A 24142-nucleotide genomic window follows, 5' to 3' on the forward strand; every position below is an offset into this window, starting at 1 on the left:
TTCTACAAATTAAACGTCAAATCTATATATAATATATTGTACGTTATTGTCATTTGTATGAGATACCGGTTAGCGTACTGAAAGAGACAGAGTTGGTGATTATATTGCATGTTATTGGCATTTGCAAAAAAAACTTGCACCTTTGTCGTTCAAATATATTCGTATACTGAATTAGGATATCTCTGAGCTTCATTTTAAATTTGAAACGAAAATTTTATTAAAAATCTAGGAAATAAATAATCGAAACTTGAAAATAATGTATGCTCTGTAGTGTAATGATAGGCGTGATAGACAATTGTACTAGAGGAGGAGGGCTCGATTCCCAGGGTAAATATATATTCCCAAAGTAAATAAATATATTTTATAACTCAAATACAATATTCATTTAATATCACCCTGGACTGGTACCCGAAGCGCAGGATCATCTTGTAATATTTCATATTTATTTTATTTTATTTTTATTTAATTTGGAAATTTTACAGAACAGTTACTTAAATACATTTACATTTATAAAGTAACAAAAACGGGTATTTAAAACATTCCAGTTACAAAATTTCACATAAGTAATTTAATATAAATACCTGGAAGAGGGACGGGAGGGAGGAAAAGAGTAAAAGGGAAAGATCAAAGCTCAAGTCCAAGACATATTACGTGAAAATTGGGACGCATCACGATATGAATATCAACTTACTATGTACGCGATCAATATAATTAACGATCAAGATAACATTGCGCTGATACATGTACACACAGAGCCCTATGCATACCCTTTGTGAATAAGGGTTGAATGAAGAAAAATACACATATAAGAGTATTTGATTGGGAGAGGCTGATGAAGACCAACAACCTCATGAGACTACCCGTGGACCACATATGGGGGCTGGACATGTGTTAGCACTCAGTGTTGCGATTGCCAGTGAGTTGATTTCCTTTCAGCACAAAGGTATTATTTATAAATTCATTATTAATTACCCTTTTACGATTTTTTTCTCCTTTTTTTCTTCTTATTTTTGTCTAGTTTTATGTATAATGTAGGGTTTAAAAAATATGGCCGACTAAGTATTGCCACCACCGTTTGGTCACGCCGGAGTTTATTATTATTATTAATGATAATTTTATAGTACGTAATGGTACATATATTGTGTGAGTATATTTTTAAAGAAAACAACAGTATGTTTTAAAAGTTAAATTCTAGTTTTAATCCTATTAAAGCTTTCGTTTAGTGTCCAAGTTTAAACACATTTCATTGAAATATTTATGAAACTAATTATGCTTTTTTATTATTATTTTTATTTATATCACGAATTACACTATTTCGAAGCAACTTGATTATGGGCATTTATAATTAGGATTATAAGCAGCTCAATCCTAAATTGTATTTTATTGTATTCATTGATTGTCAAAATTCAGCTTATGCTTTTAAAAAAAACATTGCTAATAATTACATTGGATTAAACCATTAATTGAAATTTATTAACAGCATTTTAATAAAGGTACTGTATTTTACGAATATACTGAAGTCTATTCAGTTCATTCTCGGTTAATGAATAAATAATTAAAAATAGCTTTTCTCAAATGAGATTGCTCAACTTTTCACCCCCAAAATGCTTGCTGATTTTAACCTGATCACCTTTTCGATGACAGACTATGCTGAATTATTTATTCCCCAGGACTCTTAATTTAATTCAAAAGGCATCATAATTTAAAAGTGAAGGATATTTTGTGAATGTCTAAAGCCGGTTACTTATTAATCCTTTTAAATAAGATTAAAATCCTGTAAATGGCAGCAGGGCAAAAATTTGGTTTTATCTGAAGCGTAAGAATGAAAATAATGAAAATAGGATTTTGTGAATATTAGAGATATTTTGGGAAAATATCTCAATGGAGATGAAAAATTATGGGCATTGACGGGGATTTCGACTTGTCATTCGCTGGTTTCAGAGATTTTTTCACGTAGGTACTTCATCATTCTCTCCATGAATTTCTATATATTCCGTGTGACATTGAACAAAATATCACAACAACATTTTGGGTGGTCCAAATACTAGTTCACAAATCTGGATTATCTCCAATTGTAGGCGTAATTTTTCACATTATTTTTTGACATTTCAACAAAGATGAAGAAGAATATAGAAGTCCGGGCATTTACAGGGCTTACGACCATCATAGGCTGGTTTAAATGATCACTTTACACACGTGTAACTTCACTAATTCTCCCCACGATTGACAACCACACTACTCAAATTCTTGGAACTTATATATGTATTGTTCAATTTCGAAACAAAATGGTTGAATTCCTAGAATTTCACTATTGACATATATGGCTAGATGAAATAAGCTTTTTATTGAGCAGAAACTCTATAATTTATATGTGAGTCCCGAATCCTGGATTATAATCTCATACATGAGAAACGCTAGAAAATATCCTTTTCATTTTATTATTTTAGCTTATAATTTGATTGCCTCTGTATTTATACATATTAAGAAAATTTATTTTCAGTTTGTAAAAGGGGTTTTACTTTTGGTCTGAACTGAAAGTAACTTATAAGTACTAGGCTCACAAAGGAGGTAAGGAGGTTATACGAGTCGACGAAGAGAAATGCCGATGGCGTTAATAGAAACGCGAGATTCCTTCTCACAAAAACTGTGTACACGTATGGATCATTATAAGTAGGCGAAGGGATCCTTTGGAAAGTGGGTAGATGGCACTTTGCTCTGTAGTCTGTAGGCGTGAGTCGGTACCTTTTCATCGCCCGTCACTTTATACCCTATTCAAACCCCCTCACCGAAATCACAGGGGAAAGTAATCCCGTGTGAAGTAAAAATACATTATTTAAAAAAATGTAACAAATAATTAGACATTTTGTTTTAAACTAGTTAACCAAATAATCACCACATCGCTTTCCCGGAGGGTTAGAGAAGAGAGAATAGAACGCCACGCCCCTATGTCTTTGCAAACAATCTTCGCCTATCTTAAATATTGAAAGGTTATTTCAGGCTCTGTCTTCTCAAAAACATATGTGAATAATTCGGACTGAATCTCACCTATGTTCGAAAGGAATAAGCTTAGTACTTCACTAATTGCTCAACTGATGGCGTAACAATCGGCCATACTTCACGAATGAAACCTATTCTATCGCATATAATATTACAGTAAAACCTCGATATAACGGACTAATTGGGGGGAGGGAATGTCCGTTAAAGCTGACGGTCCGTTATACAATAAAAAGAGGTTAAAAATTAATCAAAAACCTTTTTTTGAAATATGATCACTGTTTTTAGATTTAAATTATCAATGCTAAACGAAAACAAAATTATATTTACTGTCTTCGGACACTCGTCGTGAAGTGAGTACAAGTGATCAAAGTTTGTACCTTTTTGAGATGGATAAGTGGGCACATAGTACAGTAGAAACTCGATAAAAATATATTAACTGTCTTTGGACACTCGTCGTAAAGTGACCTTGCTGTTTGATATCGACGCTCTTGCTTTCGGTAATCCTGCTTTAAAAGGAGAATCAAGTTTTGTATGCTCTTTTGAAGTTTTGAGATTGAATTGTGATTATCATGACCGGTAAAAATTATTTAACTGTAGTGAGACTTGAAATTAATCATATTTATATATATAATAATAATAATAAATCCCTTACCGCACCCCAATGGTGCATAGGGCACTGTTTCATATAAACGCATATATTTATATACATATAATATATATATATATATATATATATATATATATATATATATATATATATATATATATATATATATATATATATATACATATATATATATACATATATATATATATATATATATATATATATATATATATATGTAAATATACATAAATATATATATATATATATATATATATATATATATATATATATATATATATATATATATATATATATATATATATATATATATATATATATATATATATATATATATATATATATATATATATATATATATATATATATATATATATATATATATATATATATATATATATATATATATATATATATATATATATATATATATATATATATATATATATATATATATATATATATATATTATTGTAAACCCTTATCCGCACCCCAATGGTGCATAGGGCACTGCTTCATATAAACGCAGTGTTATCTTGATCGTTTACACATGAAGGAAAGGTGATCAGCCCTCCGCTTCAGAGACCAGTCCAGGGTAATATTGAATAAATATTACAATGAAAAAAATCACTTATATTTATTTGACCCCCCCCCTGGGAATCGAACCCGGGACCTCAAGAACGGCAGCCGAGCGTGCTGACCATTACACTACGGAGGCGGACACATACATATATATATATATATATATATATATATATATATATATATATATATATATATATATATATATATATATATATATATATATATATATGTAAACAGGACGTTATTACTTTTTTTTACATTTCAGTGTATTTTTGTCAGTTAAAAAGAGGTCCGTTATATCGAGGTTTTACTGTACTACATAACATATTAGAATGTTTACGTCTAGTCAGACAGACCTTTCACGGATTAAATTATTTTGTGTCTACGTAGGCTGATCTCGCATTTACATCCAGGGTTTATCAACCCCGAGTTGTACTTGCTACAAACACGCCAGTAAATTGCGTCCATTTGAGGAGTAATCGGGATTTATTCAGCTCCGAATCGTCTGGTGGAAGACATTATCTTAGAGAGCATTATGGATTAATTATCTCACGACATTAATTACAGCTGCCGCTAGGAATGCGAACATAATCAAGATTTAAATGTTTTAATTAAACGTAGAATGAAAATTAAACGTTTGCATAAAAGAAAATCTTGTACGAGTATGTTACTATTTGAGAACAAAAGAGACTACCGCTAAAGGTTTTACATTTGATTTCTCAAACAATGGTAACTAATCAACTTACCATCACGCCGCTTCAGTGCAGGGGTAGGCAGAGGGAATAGAACGCCACACCTCTCTGTCTTTGCACACAATCTTCGCCTCGTCCACATTCATACATCTTCTCATACATATACACGCCGATTATTCCGACTTCTGACCTGACTGCTTTTAAGCATTTTTAGTACTTGATTATGCCAAGTTTTCCTCATTTTCCACTGCTTCTATTTACTACCAACCACATTATTCTCATAAATTTGTATCTATCCATATATTTGTAACTATCTTCTCTTCACTCATTCGATTCACATGCCCAAACTATTTCAACACACCTTTCTTCACTGTATGACAGTATTACATATAAATTAAAAAAGTTCCATGACAGTATTAAAAAATGAATTTACTGGAAAGGAATGTAAGGCTGAACTAGGGATAATTGAATATATTAAGTTAAGGTGGTGTGGACATACGGAGCGATGGATAATTCTTTATGAGAGGTGCTCATTATGAGAGGTTCCACTGTAATGTGTACTCCGTACTGTAGCGGTAGGCGTGTTTGGCTGTTAAACTATCAATCCTAGAAAAGGCTGGTTCGATTCCCAGGGGGGTTAGAATATTTTTATTTATTTAATATTTACTCAAATACAATATTTATTGAATATCACCCTGGACTGATACCCGAAGCGCAGGATCACCTTGCCTTAATATAATTGACAGAGATAATAATATGCCGATATATGTACATACAGCGCGCGGATAAGGGTTGAAAGAAGAAAAAACAATATATATATATATATATATATATATATATATATATATATATATATATATATATATATATATATATATATATACATATATATATATATATATATATATATATATATATATATATATATACATATATATATATATATATATATATATATATATATATATATATATATATATATATATATATATATATATATATATATATATATATATATATATATATATATATATATATATATATATATATATATATATATATATATATATATATATATATATATATATATATATATATATAAATATATTTATATTTATATAAATATATATATATATATATATATATATATATATATATATATATATATATATATATATATATATATATATATATATATATATATATATATATAAAAAACCCATTTCCAATGATGAAATCTCTAACTTAATTTTATATTAAGACAAAAAAGTATGTTATAATATTTGTTTTTATAATATCACCCCGGACAGGTACCTGAAGAGCAGGATTGAGGACCTTTTCTTCATCTATTCAATGATCAAGACACTGGGTAAGTGTGGTACAGTATCCTTAGCACCATTAAGTCAGGATACGGGTTAGGAGAAGAAGAAAGAAATATTGAATAAGATATAAATAAGTATAAAATTAGAATATTTAATAAATATAAAAAATAAGAATAAGGCAGAAAGTCGAGGGGGTCTTAATGATCCCGCCCGAGCGCTTTTTCAATAAATCCATTTTATTTATGTTCCGCAGTGCTAGAAGCTCGTAAAAACAGCCTATCACCTGATCGACATGAATTTTTACGTGTCAGCTTATCCGGGCATGTATAAAAATTCCCATAAAAGCCGAGCTGTTTCCATAATAATAAAAAAAACACACATTTCATATTCCCATTATGTTATGACAAGCAAGTGTCAATAGGGTGCAATGGCGGGGGAAGAAGGTGGCATTAATTTGATGTCAAGTAATTTTTATGTCACCTTTGTAATGTAAGAGACTAAATATTATATTTAGTATTAGTGGCGATATTTTCTTTAGACTGGGGTTCATATTGTACTTCCTATCCGCGTAATATGTGTTGTTACAAGGAAAATTTGACTGAAATATAAATATGTATATACCATATATACATATGATTAATATTTGATGTTGTTAGTGTGTGAAAAGTGCTATGGTAGTGACGGATAGTATTGTTTGTATGCTGGGGATACAAATAGTAATTGTCCTGACGAAGAGACGGGTACGTCTTGAAACCGGCAGATGAAAATTTCGGCGAGATGTTGTATACCAACATTAGTTACATTTTGTAAAAAAAAAAATAAAACGACTAACCACAAATTAATATCATAAATACATATTAAAATTATTAATAATTAAATATTTGTCCGCCTTCGTAGTGTGACGGTCAGCACGCTCGACTCAGAGGTCCCGGGTTCGATTCCCAGGGGGTTTAAATAAATACGAGTGTTTTTTTCACTCTAATATTTATTCAATATTACCCTGGACTGGTACCTGAAGCGGAGGGCTGATCACCTTTCCTTCATGAGTTAACGATCAAGATAATACGCGTTTATATGATGCAGTGCCCTATGCACCATTGGGACGCGGTTAAGGGTTTGAAAAATATATTTCACATTTGTATGCTTGCATACCCGGATCGCATGACTAATTAGGAGTAACAAGATTTGTTTGTCTCACCTGAATCCTGCAGTGGTCGTCCGTGACGTGCACGGCGTCGCGCACGCGGTGCAGCGCGGCCAGCAGCGCGCGCGCGGCGCCCGCCTGCACGAGCGGGCGCGCCAGCCCGCGCGTCAGCTGGCTCATCTCGCGCGCCCACGCGCTCGCGTGCGTGCTCTCCACCACCACCTAAGACAAAAAACAAATTTTATTTTATTTTTATTAACTTTAATACAGTGAAAATCCTATTTTACGTTTTTCAAGAGGCTGGATAAAACATAAATTAATGAAAATTTTTATGCGGGGTTTTAAGAAAAAAAATTAAATCATTTATTTTTTGTGAAAATTACGTAAATTTTTTTTTTTGCATTCAAGAACCTAAATAGACGGAAAATGTAAATGTGTCGGGTTATGGTCCCGTGGTTGGTGTCACGGACTCTTGAGTCGGAGTTTCTGTGTTCAAACCCACTCTACCACAATTTGATACCTATTTCTAATAATGAGCCGCTAAGCCACCCAGAAATAGTATGAAATTGAAATATTTGTGTGAGTAATAAAAACACAAATATTTATCTTTAAAAAGAAGGGGGGGGGGTATTAATATGTTATGTGGTAGAAGCTATCACAATCCTTTAAGAATTGAATATTTAAATCGGTCGGGTTGTGGTCCCGTGGTGAGTGGCGCGGACTCTTAAGTCAGGGTTTCTCGGTTCGAACCCACTCTTCCATAAATTGATACCTATTTCTTATAATGAGCTGCTTAGGGTCGCAGAAATAGTATGAAATTGAAATATTTGTTTAAATAAGAAAAAACACAAATATTTATCTTGAAAAAAAATCATCACAATTACCAATTATACAGGGATTTTTTAAAAACAAAAGTGCTCCCGGAATTAACTTCATGTAAAGCTTTTTACTGTTTTAAATTTAATTCAAATATCATAAAAATAAAATTTAAAACAACTTTTCTAATCATTTTAACGAATTATATAAACATTGATTGTAATTATGTAAGCGTATTGTTTCATCTAAATAATATTGAAAATTAAAAAAAAAAATCCTTGAAAAAAGGTACCAGAACGATGAACGACCGCATTACATGAAAAAAAGCCCTGCATATATCGGTCACTCCTTTCAACAACGTCATATATCAAAAATCGTAAATTTTTAGCTGTCCATATTTTCAGAATGCCCAGAAAATGTACTATATCCCAGCAGAAGCGGCATATTTTAAACTTTATATTTACCCGCTCAAGGGCAGAGAGTATAGTTTTTGCATTTTGAAGAAAAAGTTTTGTTTAATAATTTTTTTTAAATTTAATAAATATTTTTCAAATGGAGAAAAAACATTCAGGTCTCACCTAAAAAGATCTGTTGCACAGTAAAAAGTTCAATAAGTGGCTTCATATTTATTTTTTATATATTTTGTTATATTTTTAAACTTAAAAAACGAGCTCCTGAAAAATCATGTTTTTTCATATATGACGTTGTTGAAAGGAGTGAGCGATATCTCAAGAGGATTGCGGTAAAGTGTATTATCTTATTTACCTCAGCTTAATTTTGGTAAATAAAATACATGTACCGGTACGAATTACCCGGCTAATTATGTAAACAATGTATTATTAAAACTGATATAATTAGGTTTTTATTTGGCGAAAATATCCATGCAAACTCAATAACCCTAATAACATTTCCTAGGGCTGCCGGATGAAAGTTACTTTTATAATAAAATATTGTAATAAACCACCCTTCTTTCATCCCCCACGGCTACGCTTTTGACGGCAAAGGTATGTGAGGGGTCAAAAATTAGATTACGACTATGCGAAATTTGACACTGATAAAAGTTAATCCCGTATCCAATACTCTCATCTTTTATGGTCATCATAAAATATACTATGTTAGGTTATGGTACCCTGGTTAATGTCTCGTATTCTGAGTCAGAGGTTCTTTGTTCGGCGCACCCTACCACAACTTGATTTATATTTTTTCGGTCTTTTGGGCTCACAAAAAGAGTATTTATTCGAAATAATTGTGTGCGTTAAACACAAATATTTATTTTATGTAATAATTTTTTAATCAAACACGATTTTTTTAGTCTACTGAGTTGAATTTTATTAAAAAATTACATAAAAATTAGTATTGTGAATTTTTTTTAGCCTAGTTATGGCATTTTCAAACGAATGAACGAAACGAAATATTCGTTTGAAAATGCCATAACTAGGCGAAAAAATTGTCACAATACTAATTTTTATGTGGATTTTTAGTAAAATACAATTTAGCTGACTCAAAAATTTGTGTTTGATCTAAAAATTATTACTTTAATTAAAATGGAGTTCTACAAATTAAACGCCAAATCAATAAATAAACAAATATTTACCATTAAAAAAAACATTTTTGAAAAAACAAATACAATTCATTACTTCTTCTTAAAATATTTATTTGAATTGGTACATATTTTGTATTATTTGTTTGTTAAACATGAACTTAGTCACGATAACGGTTCTTTGGAAAATATTACTTTGGTAAAATAATCGGGTTGTGGTCCAGTGGTTAGTGTCGCAGACTCTGTATCAGAGTTCATAGGTTTGATACTAGTCTACCACAATTTGATTTCTATTTAAAAAAAAAAAGAAATATTTTTTTATATATGAACATATAATAAAAATATCTTTCAAATTGTCTTTTAGCAAAACAAACTGCAAATAAACTTTGTTATAAGGTATTGATATTGTGAATATGAATAACTTTTGGTATGAATTGTAAACTTCAAACAGTTGGATGTATTTTTCCGCTTATTTTCTCATAAATTTATATTGGAAAAAATATGTATAAAATTATTTACAATTTTTTGTTTTACACATTTCATGGTCCATATATTTACTGAAATATATTTTAAATAAACAAAAAATCCAGTTTAGGCATAGATGAGCGTGAATATACATTTTAATACAATGTAAACATTGGCATTAAGCTAATTTTAAAAGAGAAATAAGTAGGAATAACAAGATGAAAAGTTTAGAAAAATCATAAGGTTATGTTGAGGAAAATATGTAAAACAGGAAATGGTAAAATAAAAATAAATGTTAAAACATCAGTAAGAAAAATACATTCAGAGCATGAAATTACCAATTCATATAAATTTGAATTTCCTTACGAAATATATCATACGTAAGTAAAGAGATTACGGTAAAAGAAATATTTTTTTGTGAAAATAGGGCGTTGCGATCCCCTTAATGTTTTCCGTCAAAAGGAAGACGATAAATTGCACCCCGTTTGTCTGAACAAACTATAATATAAACAATACGGGGATGTAAATAATATAACACGTACGATGTATAATAAAGGGTGATCCAACCATAACGTCACAACTGAATGTCAAGTTTTTTGCCCAACTTCGTTTGACATTTCAATTGAATTGAATTGAATTCAATTTATTTATTTTCAATTAACATGTTTATTAGAAGCTAAAAAAATGAAAGCTTATTTATTAAATACATACAAAAATCTAAAATATGCAAAAACTATTGCTAAAGACGTAGAAGAATCCCGCCTCGGAAAACTTTTTCAGACACATGGAACAGATCAATATTCAATGAGATATTGTTCAACATAGCGGTAGCTCTTCCTACAGGCATAACCATCGGCAGGTTGGTCCTGTGTATCGGAATGTGAAACAATCTATGCCGACGCTGTCTTAGGTAACTATAGGGAACTTACAGACCAATGTTCCGGATAATTTCAGGATTATCGATCATACCGCGCAAATATCGATAAAAATGCGTAATCAAATACACATTCCTTCTAGTCTCTATTGTAGCCAAGCATACCCTGGAGAAACTCGGTTGGGTAGAGCCAAGGATAATAGCCGTACTCTCTCAAGTAGAGATAGATACCTCATAAATTTCTCAGAATTTTTTTAAAAACATATTTAATGTGTTATTTCATATTATTTATTTGACAACTCAAAAGAGTGAAAATGAGGAAGAGTTGCTGCTCTGTAAAAAAGCTTCTTATTCTCACCAATAGATGTCGCTTCAATCATGGGTAGAATTGGTGAATGTTACACGTGTGTAAAGTGATCACTTAAACTAGCCTATGACGGTCGTAAGCCCCGTAAATGCGCAGACTTTCATATTATTCTTCATCTATGTTGAGATGTCAAAAAAAATCATACGAATACACGGACCATCGGATAAAGGTATGCCACCGAAGCCGTGGTGAGCATTTGGCCGATATTTTGTTTCACACATATAATATTTGTCATAGAACTTTCTTTCATAATAAAAAAATTAAGATAATTCTCTGAAAACTTTTTGTTTTATTTACAATTAACATCAAAATTATCGTTTTTTTTAAATTACGTAACGTGACCTTAAGTGACTCTGAAATCTAGCTACGGCTTATGCAACACCGCTTATCATGTCCCTACTCAGGCTTCAACTTTATAAGTTTCATAGCCTATGCCTACTCGTGAGTGGATTTACTCTTCATGTTTAAAGTTACTATAATTTCATGTAATTCATGAGTGAAAATTCTAGGCAAACAAAATCGTGCGTTGTGGTTGGATCACCCTTTATATGCCGTGTCCGCGTATAAATTGGAATGTGCCCTAACTAATTAAAACAGTCCCTAATTAAACGGAACATAACTTCATAAAGTACTTCCTTCCGTGACGTCATCGTACTTAAAGGTTGGGTCCGGCGGCCGCAAATATACCACGAAATAACACCAATTAGTGGCATCTTGTACCTCAGGGAATTTTTGATACCGTGGTAGTTATAACACCCGATAAAACGACCGTTGACTTTATAACCAGTAACTTTATAACGCTTTGTAACGAGTAGTTTTACTAACACTTTATAATTCGTCAACCTCCGTAGTATAATGGCCACGCTCGGCTGCCGTACTGAAGGCTCCAGGTTTAATTCCCAAGGGAGGATCAAATAAATATAAGTGATTTTTTCACTATAATATGTATTCAATATCACCTGAAGCGGAGGGCAGATCACCTTCCCTTCATGTGTTAACGATCAAGATAAAACTGCGTTTATATGATGCAGTTCCCTATGCACAATCGGTTGCGGATAAAGAATAAGGATTATAACTCGTAGTTTTATCACCCTCCTCCGTGGTGTAGTTGTCAGCGTATTCGGCTACCGAGTTAGAGGTCCCGGGTTCGATTCCCAGGGGGGGAGGGAGTCAAACAAATATAAGTAATTTTTGAATACTATAATATTTATTCAATTTTACCCTGGATGGTATCCAAAGCGCAGGCCGTGATCACTTTTTATTTATGTATTTAAGGGTGGACTTTTAAATATACAATTCAGTTAATTAAAAAACCCTATGAAAAATGTTAAGTTTTACAGTTGAAAATTGAGTAGTGTGGTTGTCAATCGTGGAGAATGTTACACGTGTGTAAAGTGATCATTTTAACCTGCCTATGATGGGTCGTATGCTCTATAATACCCTGACTTCTACATTCTTCTTTAACTATATTGAGATGTTTTAATTTAAAATAACTCACAAGTGGAGAAGCCCAGATTTGTGAACAAGGATTTGGACAAAAACAAAAAGTTGTGAATATTAGGCACTATCTTTTTTCAAATTTTAGTTTTACATAGTAAATACCACTGCTAATAGTGGTATTTGCTAAGTAAAACTCAAATTAATAATGGATTAATTTTACCACAAATTGACTACCGAATCAATTACTGAAACTATCTTTTTTCACGAGGTATAGTGAAAACCTTAATAATACCCTTATCCGCACCAAATGGTGCAAAGGGCACTGCATCGTATGAACGCAGTGCTATCTTGATCGTTACTTACATGAAGGCGAGGTGATCACTCCTGCACTTCAGGGACCAGTCTAGGGTAGTATTAAATATCTATTAGAGTGCAAAATCACTAATATTTATTTTCACCCCCTTGGGAATCGAGCCCGGGACCTCCAATGCGGTAGCTAAACACGCTAACCATTACACCGCGGAGGTAGACACGAATATTAATAATACCGTGGGATTTCAGCTCAAAAAATCAGTCAAGTATGTACGTGTTATTAAATACAAATATGTACGTGTTATTAAATACCAATGCCATTTGAAAATTTAATTAAAGTAATATCTTTCTACAACGCCAAACCACCCTCTTTGCACTTTCATCTTATTCATAATATTACGTTTATGAATTATTTTTACGTGAATTATTTTTCATTCAGCGAGGTTTTAACATTATATGTGTAAGCCGTTCTAGCGGCAAACTTTCTAACAAGTCTGATAACGTGTAATTGTACCGCTCCACAGTATTATAAATTCATACGAATATTATTATAATGAGTTTCTTACCTAATTTGATTGGAAGATTCCTTGAGACGCTCTAAATGAAAATAAAGTTGGTGATGGGTCCTAATTATAATATCTCTGACGAGAACGCAAATTGGAAAGCAAAGAAATACGCAGAATTCTCTCGATTACATCGTTATTCTTATTATCTTTGAAAGCTCCTCTTTTTGGGAATTAATTAATAAAATCGGCTTTCGAATATTTTTATTCATGAAGCAAAACTGCGGTAATTGCGTCGTCGCTGATATTCGATGTATTTTCAAAATAGTATTTATAGAGCCCGTGTTAATCGCTATTAACTTAATCAATCATTAAAGACATATCGCTCACTCCTTTCAACAACGTCATATATCAAAAATCGTCATTTTTCTAAATGTACCATATCCTAGCAAAAGCGGCATATTTTTAACTAAATACTTACCCGCTACAGGACAGAAAGTGTTGTTTTTGCATTTTGAAGAAAAGGTATTGTTTATTTTTTTTTTAATATACTTAATATTTTTCAAATGGAGAAAAAACCTTCAGGTTTTACCTAAAAAGATCTGTCTAATGGGTAGAATTGATGAATGTTACACGTGTGTAAAGTGATCACTCAAACCAGCCGATGACGGTCGTCAGCCCCGTAAATGCCCAAACTTCCATATTCTTCTCCATCTTTGATGAGATGTCAAAAAATAATATGAAAATAACTCCTGTAATTGGATATAATCCAGATTTTGTGAACAAGTATTTGGACACACTCAAAATGTTATCATATATATATATATATATATATATATATATATATATATATATATATATATATATATATATATATATATATATATATATATATATATATATATATATATATATATATACGTAAATAAAAGTAGAATTCAATCCAATAACCGTGTATAATTTTGTATATATTACCCAACAATCCTACAAGTTTACACAATATACAAGCGCACAAATGTGTTACTCCTATTTAACTTTAAGACGATGGTAATTTTCTCAAAGGAATTCCGCTAATCTTCGGAAATATGTTGGGAACGAAGTTGGCCGTTTAATTAAATACATAAGTCGTGCTTTGTCGAGAACTTGCGAATATGTCGGATAGTGGAACAAGTGTTTCATACAAAATTACTTAAACATCTCACAGATTGTCAGCGGTGTTGTGTGTTAACGTCAGTTTTAAACACTCGACCGACGAGGGTATGAGTAAAAAGTTTTTTTTTTTTTAAATATGGTTTTCACGAATGAGACTTTTACTGTTGAAACGGAATATTAATATCGAATGAATATGTCAATTCCAAAAACATATGTTTGGCATTAAATTTTCTATTTGACATATCGCTCACTCCTTTCAAGAACGTCATTAATCAAAATACTTGATTTTCCAGGGGAACGTTTTTTAAGTTAAAAAATATAACACAATGTATTAAAAATAAATATCAAACCACTTATTGAACTTTTTACTGTGCAACTGATCTCTTTAGGTAAAACCTGAAGGTTTTTTCTCCATTTGAAAAATATTTAGGATATTTAAAAAAATAATCAAACAATATGTACCTATTCTTCAAAATGCAAAAACAACACTATTTGCCCTGTAGCGGGTAAATATTAAGTGTAAATTATGCTTCTTTCGCTAGGATATAGTACATTTTCTGGGCATTCCGAAAACATGCACAACTGAAAATTTACGATTTTTGATTTATGACGTTCTTGAAAGGAGTAAGCGATATACATTTAGTACATTTAATTATTCTGAATCTGGATTGACCCTACGGATTATATATTAATATTATAGGTTTCTCAATTTGAGACGATACATTTATTGTGTTTTCGTTATTACATTACATTTAAAACATAACTCGGAAGGTATCTCCTCTATTTTGGGCCAAAGGTCCAAGGGAACGGATGAAATTACTTGAAATACCAAATAATCATTTTGTTAGACCGCTTCCATATAATAATAAAATAACCCAAATCACGAGCAAAACCGGGTTAAGACGTAGAATAATATTGCTTTGCAAATTATACTTCGTTTCAAACGGAATATTAACTTCAAAAAGTTTAAAAGTTCTTGCCTAAATACACATTGTTTTCAAGTAGATAAAAGGAACGAAAGACATATCAAGGGTTTTGAGTTTTACTTGAAAACTCCTGTGTAAGATAAGACTTCGTTTTCTTAAATTGGACCCTAATTTCAAGAACCGCACGACCAGCAGACAAAACTAAAGACTCACTCTAAGGAGGCTAATTACATAGTTGGACTTCAAAAATAGACCGCCATGTAATAAGGACTCGAATTATTTCAACGAAATACGGCGGAACCCCGGGTTGCGATATTATTTCGTTTCGTAAGACTGTTCGTAACCCGAAACAATTATTCAAATAAGAAAAAAAAACAATTAAAATGCTTATTCATAAACACAAATAGAAATTTTGAAAGGCCATAAGAATCATTGGAAGTACCATTTTAATCAAGTCCCATGAGATAAATTTCATAAATTGATTCGGCACTTTGTGGTAATATCTATCTATTTTTAATTAACGTTTTACTTGGTAAATACCGTAATTTCTCTAAATCTTTTGTGACACGCGTTTCGATGGTGTGGCATGTATCGAAACATGTGTCACAATAGATTTTAAGAAATACATAATGGTATTTACCAAGTGAAACACAAAAAAAATATTTAAAAAAACTGTGAGATTAATTAGAGATATCGCTCACTCGTTTCAACAACGTCATATTTCAAATATCGTCAATTTTCAGTTGTACATGTTTTCGAAATGCCCAGAAAATGTACTATATCTTAACATAAGCGGCATATTTTAATCAAAATATTTACCCGCTACAGGGCAGAAAGTGTTGTTTTTGCATTTTGAAGAATTTTTTTTTTAAATATAAATATTTTTTATGGAGAAAAAACCTTCAAGTTTTGCCTAAAATGATCTGTTGCACAATAAAAAGTTCAATAAGTGACCTGATATTTATTTTTTATACATTGTATTATATTATATTTTTAAACTTTAAAAACGTTCTCCTGAAAATCAAGTTTTTTTATTTATGACGTTCTTGAAAGGAGTGAGCGATATGCTAAGAAAAGGAAGAAATATTTTCATATTTTCAATTTAATTTAATGATGATTAATAATCAAATAAAGGTTCATATGAATTATTAAAAGGCCTAACGTATTCGCTTTCTAATTTCAGACTGGCTTTGAATGACGTCATGTTGAAAAAAATAAATAATCGCCTTACATTACGAAAGCAGAGCTTATAAAGAGAGGAAATATTATGCCTATTCGTTATAAATAATGTAAGTAGGTAGGAATGTTAAAATACAAAACACGTGGAAGTAAAATTGGAGTGAAAAGTGGAGAAGAAATATAAAGTGTTACATGTAAACGCCGAAAAAATGTTATTTTTTGGTGAAAATATTAGCTCACGTTAAAAGCTCGCTCACTGAAATAATTAATTAAGGTGTGAGTTGAGTACTTTACAATACTTATAAAGTACTCAACTCACACCTTAAGATTTGTTGTTTTTATTCTTTCATTTAAACAAATTTAAAAATGGTTCAAAATCTGCAATATTCCACAATAAAAAAAATGTACCCAGTCATATATATAATCAAAGGTACAATCCAATTTTGATATATAAATATTTAAAATTACTGCGGTACGTTGAATATTGCGGATGAGTATCATCGTTGAACAAAAAAAAAGACAAAATGTCGAAATCTTTTAGAACACAACCATGATACACGATTTACACACAACGAAGGTTTGATAGTCCCAAGAATTAACAATAAATATGGGAGTCGAACACTACAATATATCGTTCCGAATATTTTTATTTGTTGCCGATGGATGTTAGAGGTCCAAATAAAATATGGAACGTTGGCAAAATAAATGAATGGAAATGTTTATACTCTTAATTTTTCTCTTTCATCGTTAACACATTAAAGAAAGTTGATCATTCCTCCGTTTCAGGTAGCAGGGTAATATTGAATAATTAGAGTAAAAAATCAGTTATATTTCTTTGACCCCCCCTTGGGAACCTAACCCGGGACCTCCAGTCTGGAAGCCTAGCACGCTGACCATCATTACACTACAGAGGTGGACAGAGTTGATTCTACCTGAATATACAATCTACGGAATATACAATATGCAATAAAGCAAGTTCAGTGAAACCTCTTTCAATCGTTTTTAAAGGGATCAATTGAAATAAACTATGAATGCGGGATTAAGAAGTTAATACAAAAGGAGATAGTGTCGAGTAAAGATACCTTCCTCCCAATCTGCATAGCCATTCATTCATTAAAACCCTTATCCGCACCCCAATGGTGCATAGGGCACTGCATCATACAAACGCAGTGTTATCTTGATCGTTAACACATGAAGGAAAGGTGATCAGCCCTCCGCTTCATGTACCAGTCCAGGATAATATGGAATAAATATTAGAGAGAAAAAATCACTTATATTTATTTAACCCCCCTGGGAATCGAACCCGGGACCTCCAGTACGGTAGCCGAGCGTGCTGACCATTACTCTACGGAGGCGGGCACAGCCATTAGTAGGTTGAAATTGTAAGTTTTTATACTGTTTTATTTATTATAATAACATGTTTCTGGATTTCGAGCGAAATGGGGATTCGCTAAAATTTTTAAAGTTTAATATACGCAAAGATAAGTTGTTTTTCCAAGAGTCAAATTTGTCACAAAAAGAAATTCATTTTTCACAGTTAATTATCCGCCACGGTTTTATCTTCTCAGCATCTGCTCCGAGATTCCTCTCTGATAATAATAATAATTTCCGAGAGTTTATAGAGCGTCAACCAACTGAAAGGATGTCGTAATTTTATTTTTTTACGATTGTATTATTTTTTTATGTTCAACATCTCCCGTTAAATGGGTGGGTGTAATATGTTGTTATAAAAGTAATAATAAAACAAGTATGGAATGCACAATATTTTGAGTGTGTTCAAATTCTTTTCAGGTATTTCCCAGTATGTAAAAATAATCAAGGGCTCGGATCTTATTTACAAATCCAAATAAAAGGGTCTTTGCTACATAAATGCTTTCCTCATCCCACCATAGATGGCCCCTATGAACTGACATGTATAGAAGAAAATAAAACTACATAGCTTTTTCTACATATGTTTTATTCGACCGGTGAGTGAGATTAGTCATTACTGATATCATCAGACTGATGTCAGTAACGTCGAAACTCGGTCACTGGTCATATAAAATACATATGAAAAAAAAAACAGTTTCTTTTAATTTTATGATATAAAATGTTGATCCACCAAGAAATGTCAGTAAAAAACTGTAATCAAATGTATGGTGTCATGAGGTTACTGATATTCATATGAATAGACCTAGACATCCATATACTTTAAATTGAAATATCAAATATAAATATATGTTTATATATATATATATATATATATATATATATATATATATATATATATATATATATATATATATATATATATATATATATATATATATATATGTATATATATATATATATATATATATATATATATATATATATATATATATATATATATATATATATATATATATATATATTCGGTAAAAAAAGGGGAAAATCAACGATACTTGGAAGGTACGAGCTAACATACTATGGGGATATTTTATCATTTAAAAAAAAAGGATTTTATGTATGTATGTAGGTTGAACGATTGGTGTTGGAATTACTTGAAAAAAGTCATGTTCAACGCATGATGAGAACTACTAAAGTAAAATGAAAGGACAAAAATCGAATAAAAGAGAACATTCCAACCCGAAAAATAGTAAAAAAAAATGCGCAAGGGGTTATCAAAATAAACCTCCATGTTTTAATCTAGATGGAGTGGAAAATTACAGTTCTAAATAATGATAAATGTAGTGCTCTTCGATACGGTGTTTGCGATACCAGGAATACAGATTGGTCTGGAAGACTCTGTGCATAATGGATTGGATGCACTTTCAACAGATAACGTCCATAAAAAAAAGACATACAAGAAATTGCAGTAACGAGATTTGCAAGGGACGGATTTCCCGGATTATATACAAAACATATTTTTTCTTCATCATCATCGTAGTGTAATAGTCAACACGCTCAGCTACCGTTCTGCAGGTCCCGGGTTCGATTTCCAGGGGGGGGGGGTCAAATAAATGTAAGTGATTTTTTCACTCTAATATTAATTCAATATTACCCTGGACTGGTACCTGAAGCGGAGGGCTGATTACCTTTCCTTCGCGTGTTAACGATCAAGATAACACTGTGTTTATATAATGCAATGCCCTATGCACCATTGGGGTGCGGATAAGGGTTGGAATGAATTTGAAAGGTATTTTACATTTTACAAAACCTTATTTTATTTAGTTAAAACCATGTTTTTGCTTACTTTTTTCAAGTTATTTGATTAATAAATAATTTGTCTATTTTGTCATTTTACAATACTCATCACCATGTCCTCAAGGGAGTCGTATAAGTTAAAAATACAATATAAAAAATACAAAAAAACTATTTTATCATTCATAAGCATAAGCAATAAACAATCAGTGTAAGTTTTTCTCCAAGCACGAGAGCTTAGGCTCTTTTTTGGAACTTAATCAAGATATGTTAAAAGTAAAAATGTCTAGCAAATGAATTAAATTATAATATTTTATTGTAACGTTTTAAATAAATAAGAAAAGTTACACAACCTAGCACAAGCATAAGTATGCCACCCCGAGTACTGCCAAACCAGCCATTACTACTTCTCCCTCTTATTCTTTTCACATGAAGCAATTATATCCTTCAGACTGTAATCCTTCACTAATGGCATCCCATAAAATATAATCCACTTCTATGTAGATTCACAGTTTTGGAGTGATCTTTTTTTAATCGTATCCACCAAATGATATGCATAGGGCATTTGATATACTACGAATATTATTGTGAAATAATTTAAAAAAATAATCTTACCCTGTTGAAGCCAGCATCCAAGAACGGAAGAATAGAAAAGTCCTCTTTGACGTAGTGACTGAAACAAAAGAAAAGAAATTGTTAATTTTGGAACAAGTGTAGTTCTCGAAACTAGTCATGATTACATTAATAAACCCAAAAGTGGTTTTATACAAGCGTTTTATTTTTTTATAAGAAAATCATGTTATTCTATGAAGTTAATGCCAAATCAATAAATAATATAAAGTACAATAATCAATTATCTTTAAAAACATTTTGAGTGTGTCCAAATACTTGTTCGCATATCTGGATTATCTCCAATTATTATAGGAGTAATTTTTCATATTATTTTTTACATCTAATCAAAGATGAAGAAGAATATAGAAGTCCGGGCATTTACGGGGCTGACGACCGTCAGGCTGGTTTAATCGATCACTTTACACACAAAAGAACAATGTTTCAAAAACAATTGGTTCATAATTTAGAACTTCCAAGAATTTGAGTAGTGTGGTTGTCAATAACGGGTAGAATTGGTGAATGTTACACGTGTGTATAGTGATCAATTATCTTATTTAAGAAAAATGGACAAATTATTATATATTCGGGTATTGAAGCAAACTAAGTTTTATTCACTACGGTAGAAAAATAAGTTTTCGATATTTTCAGGTGATTTTTCCGGTAATTTTTTTTTTAAAGAAACATTGCAACATCAATATTCTTCAGTTAATATGTATTTTTTATTGTTGAGGATTTTTCATTTCTTTTTAAAACAGTTGGAGAAAAACCATCTGTAGATATTTAAATGAGGATGTTCATTTGGTCAAAATCTTACATATCCCTAGGTAAAATACCGCTTGTGGAAACGTATTGCCAGAAAGTTAAAATTACGGTTTTTTTTTATATATTTTTTTAACAAATGGAAGTGAAGTTCAAGTTACCTTCACTGCGTAGTTAAAACTATAACTTTTGTATATAATCTATGCCCTGGAATGTGTATACGACATTATCAAAAAGAGACTTGTTTGTGTAACGTTTTTATAATATGTGTATTTCATTTTGTTATAGCAAGTAGTGAATTAAACGATAAAAAATGTTGATAAAAATCAAATTTAAATATTCCAATCTATAAAAAGGTTTTCCGGCTTTAATTTAATTTATCTCATCCATAGCTTCATTGGAAATACTAAGTGTATACCATCCTCGGATCACAATAAGCGCGACGGTATTCTCGCAAAATGCCAGTTGGCTGTCAACGGAAAAGGAGACGGATAGCAAATGTTAATACTATCCATAGGAGGGTATTCCTATTGAGAACGAGTACTTGCGTATGTGATGTCTGGCTGCGCTGTGTACACTAGCGGAAAAATATTTAGGCACTTTTATACAAGAAAAAATCGGTTCTTGAATGATCAGATATTTTAGTTTATTGATTCGCGGTTTCATCAATTATCAGAAACGGTGTTTAATACTTGTACCTTACATTATTATTAACGATGCATTCGCATAAGTATGCGAATGCATAGTTAATAAGATTATCATGGTATTTTTCTCTTATGCCGTTCTTTATTTTCGATGAAACTATATTATTTTTGTAATATAATATATAATATATAATATATTGAGATTAACATATTAAGTTTTAAGGTAATGGTAAGTGCAGGGCTGATCACCTACATATCTATAGTGTATTTGACGATTATATTTACACTACTTTTATAGGATTCAGTGCTCCATGCACCATTGAGTACGGAAAACGGTAAGAAATAGTAAACAATTTTACATTTAAATATATATATATATATATATATATATATATATATATATATATATATATATATATATATATATATATATATATATATATATATATATATATATATATATATATATATATATATATATATATATATATATATATATGTATATATATATATATATATATATATATATATATATAAATATATATATATATATATATATATATATATATATATATATATATATATATATATATATATATATATATATATATATATATATATATATATATATAAATATATATATATATGTATATAATTATATATATATATATATGTATAATTTTTTTTTAATGTGTATCGATGTATTTTACCATAACTGTGCCTTAAATATCAGTTTCGATGTTAGCACAAAGTGTCGCAGTGTGATATTACACATCCGCTGACATGATATGTAACTTGGAAAATCAATACACAACGAGATATGCTGGTAAACTTTGCTTACATATTGCACTAACGACAATAACGTTATGTTGGATTCAGTCAGATTGAGTGCAAACATGAACAGATAGTGTTCTACATGAACACAGAATATGGGACTTTGTCATTTCTAAGCCCCTCTATTATACGTTTATATACATTCCGCTTCATTTTCATTTATTTTCTTCTTAAAACACCTTTTTTGCAATAAAAAACAATTAAAAATAAATATATGGTTTTGAAAATAAAAAATGTTATTGAAAGTTAAGAAGTTACAAAATATATAAAAATATTTAAAAAAAAAATATATTCTTAAAAACAAAAACAATATCAAATAAACATTATTAAAAAAAATCGGGCATGAAGAGAAATGTGACCTCTCCGGTGGTCGACGGGCGAATGAAGCGACGTAACGAATGCTGGACCTTAAGAAGTGTAAAAATGATAACAATAAAAATAAAAAATTGCTATATTTCTTTAATAACAGGTGCCTACGTATAATTCAGCATGTCATTCACTCCTTTCAACAACGTCATTTATCAAAAAACTTGATTTTTCAGGAGATCGTTTTTAAAGTTTAAGAATATAATGAAATATATTAACAATAAATATAGAGCCACTTATTGAAATTTTTACTATGCAACAGATATTTTTAGGTAAAACCTGAAGGTTTTTTCTCCATTTGAAAAATATTTAGTATATTTAAAAAAAATAATTAAACAATACCTTTTCTTCAAAATGCAAAAACAACACTTTCTGCCCTGTAGCGGGTAAACATAAAGTTAAAAATATGCCGCTTTTGCTGGGATATAGTACATTTTCTGGGCATTCCGGAAACATGCACAACTGAAAATTGTCGATTTTTGATATATGACCTTGTTGAAAGGAGTGAGCGATGTGCGAATTTTAAAATGAAATTCCATACGACAAACGATCAGAATCGGAAAGGTATAACTCCGCGATAGTAAAGCGCCAGGAGAACAGGACAGATGAAGAGATGATGGAAAGAGGAAACATTCCCCGCGTGACGGTGATCCGCCATATTGTGTTGGCATTCCTGCGGCGGGAATTCCTAACGAGAATACGTTCCTAGGAGTGGGTGGGAGAGGCCGAGGAAACGAACGGAAAAATGCATACCGCGAAGGAGCCCTAATACAGAATGGCGGAAAACTAATCATCCTATCGGAAGATGTTATAATTTTTGCAAATG

At 30.9% G+C, this 24142-nt stretch overlaps 1 protein-coding gene across 3 annotated transcripts in view; it reads right to left on the reverse strand.

Annotated features, from left to right (window-relative positions):
• Positions 1-24142, reverse strand: part of Pde8 (phosphodiesterase 8) — a 374779-nt gene that overhangs the window by 37732 nt on the left and 312905 nt on the right. For all 3 annotated transcript variants that reach the window (XM_088278317.1, XM_088278316.1, XM_088278318.1), the window contains exons 8-9: positions 20717-20774; positions 7420-7587 (exon numbers count right to left, since the gene is read on the reverse strand). In XM_088278317.1, the coding sequence (XP_088134443.1) occupies positions 7420-7587; positions 20717-20774 (226 nt within the window). The remainder of the gene's footprint in view (positions 1-7419; positions 7588-20716; positions 20775-24142) is intronic.

This window comes from Brachycentrus maculatus, unplaced genomic scaffold (assembly GCF_059751285.1).
Source record: "Brachycentrus maculatus isolate JH-2025_06_01 unplaced genomic scaffold, ASM5975128v1 h1tg000056l, whole genome shotgun sequence".
Lineage (NCBI taxonomy): Eukaryota > Metazoa > Arthropoda > Insecta > Trichoptera > Brachycentridae > Brachycentrus > Brachycentrus maculatus.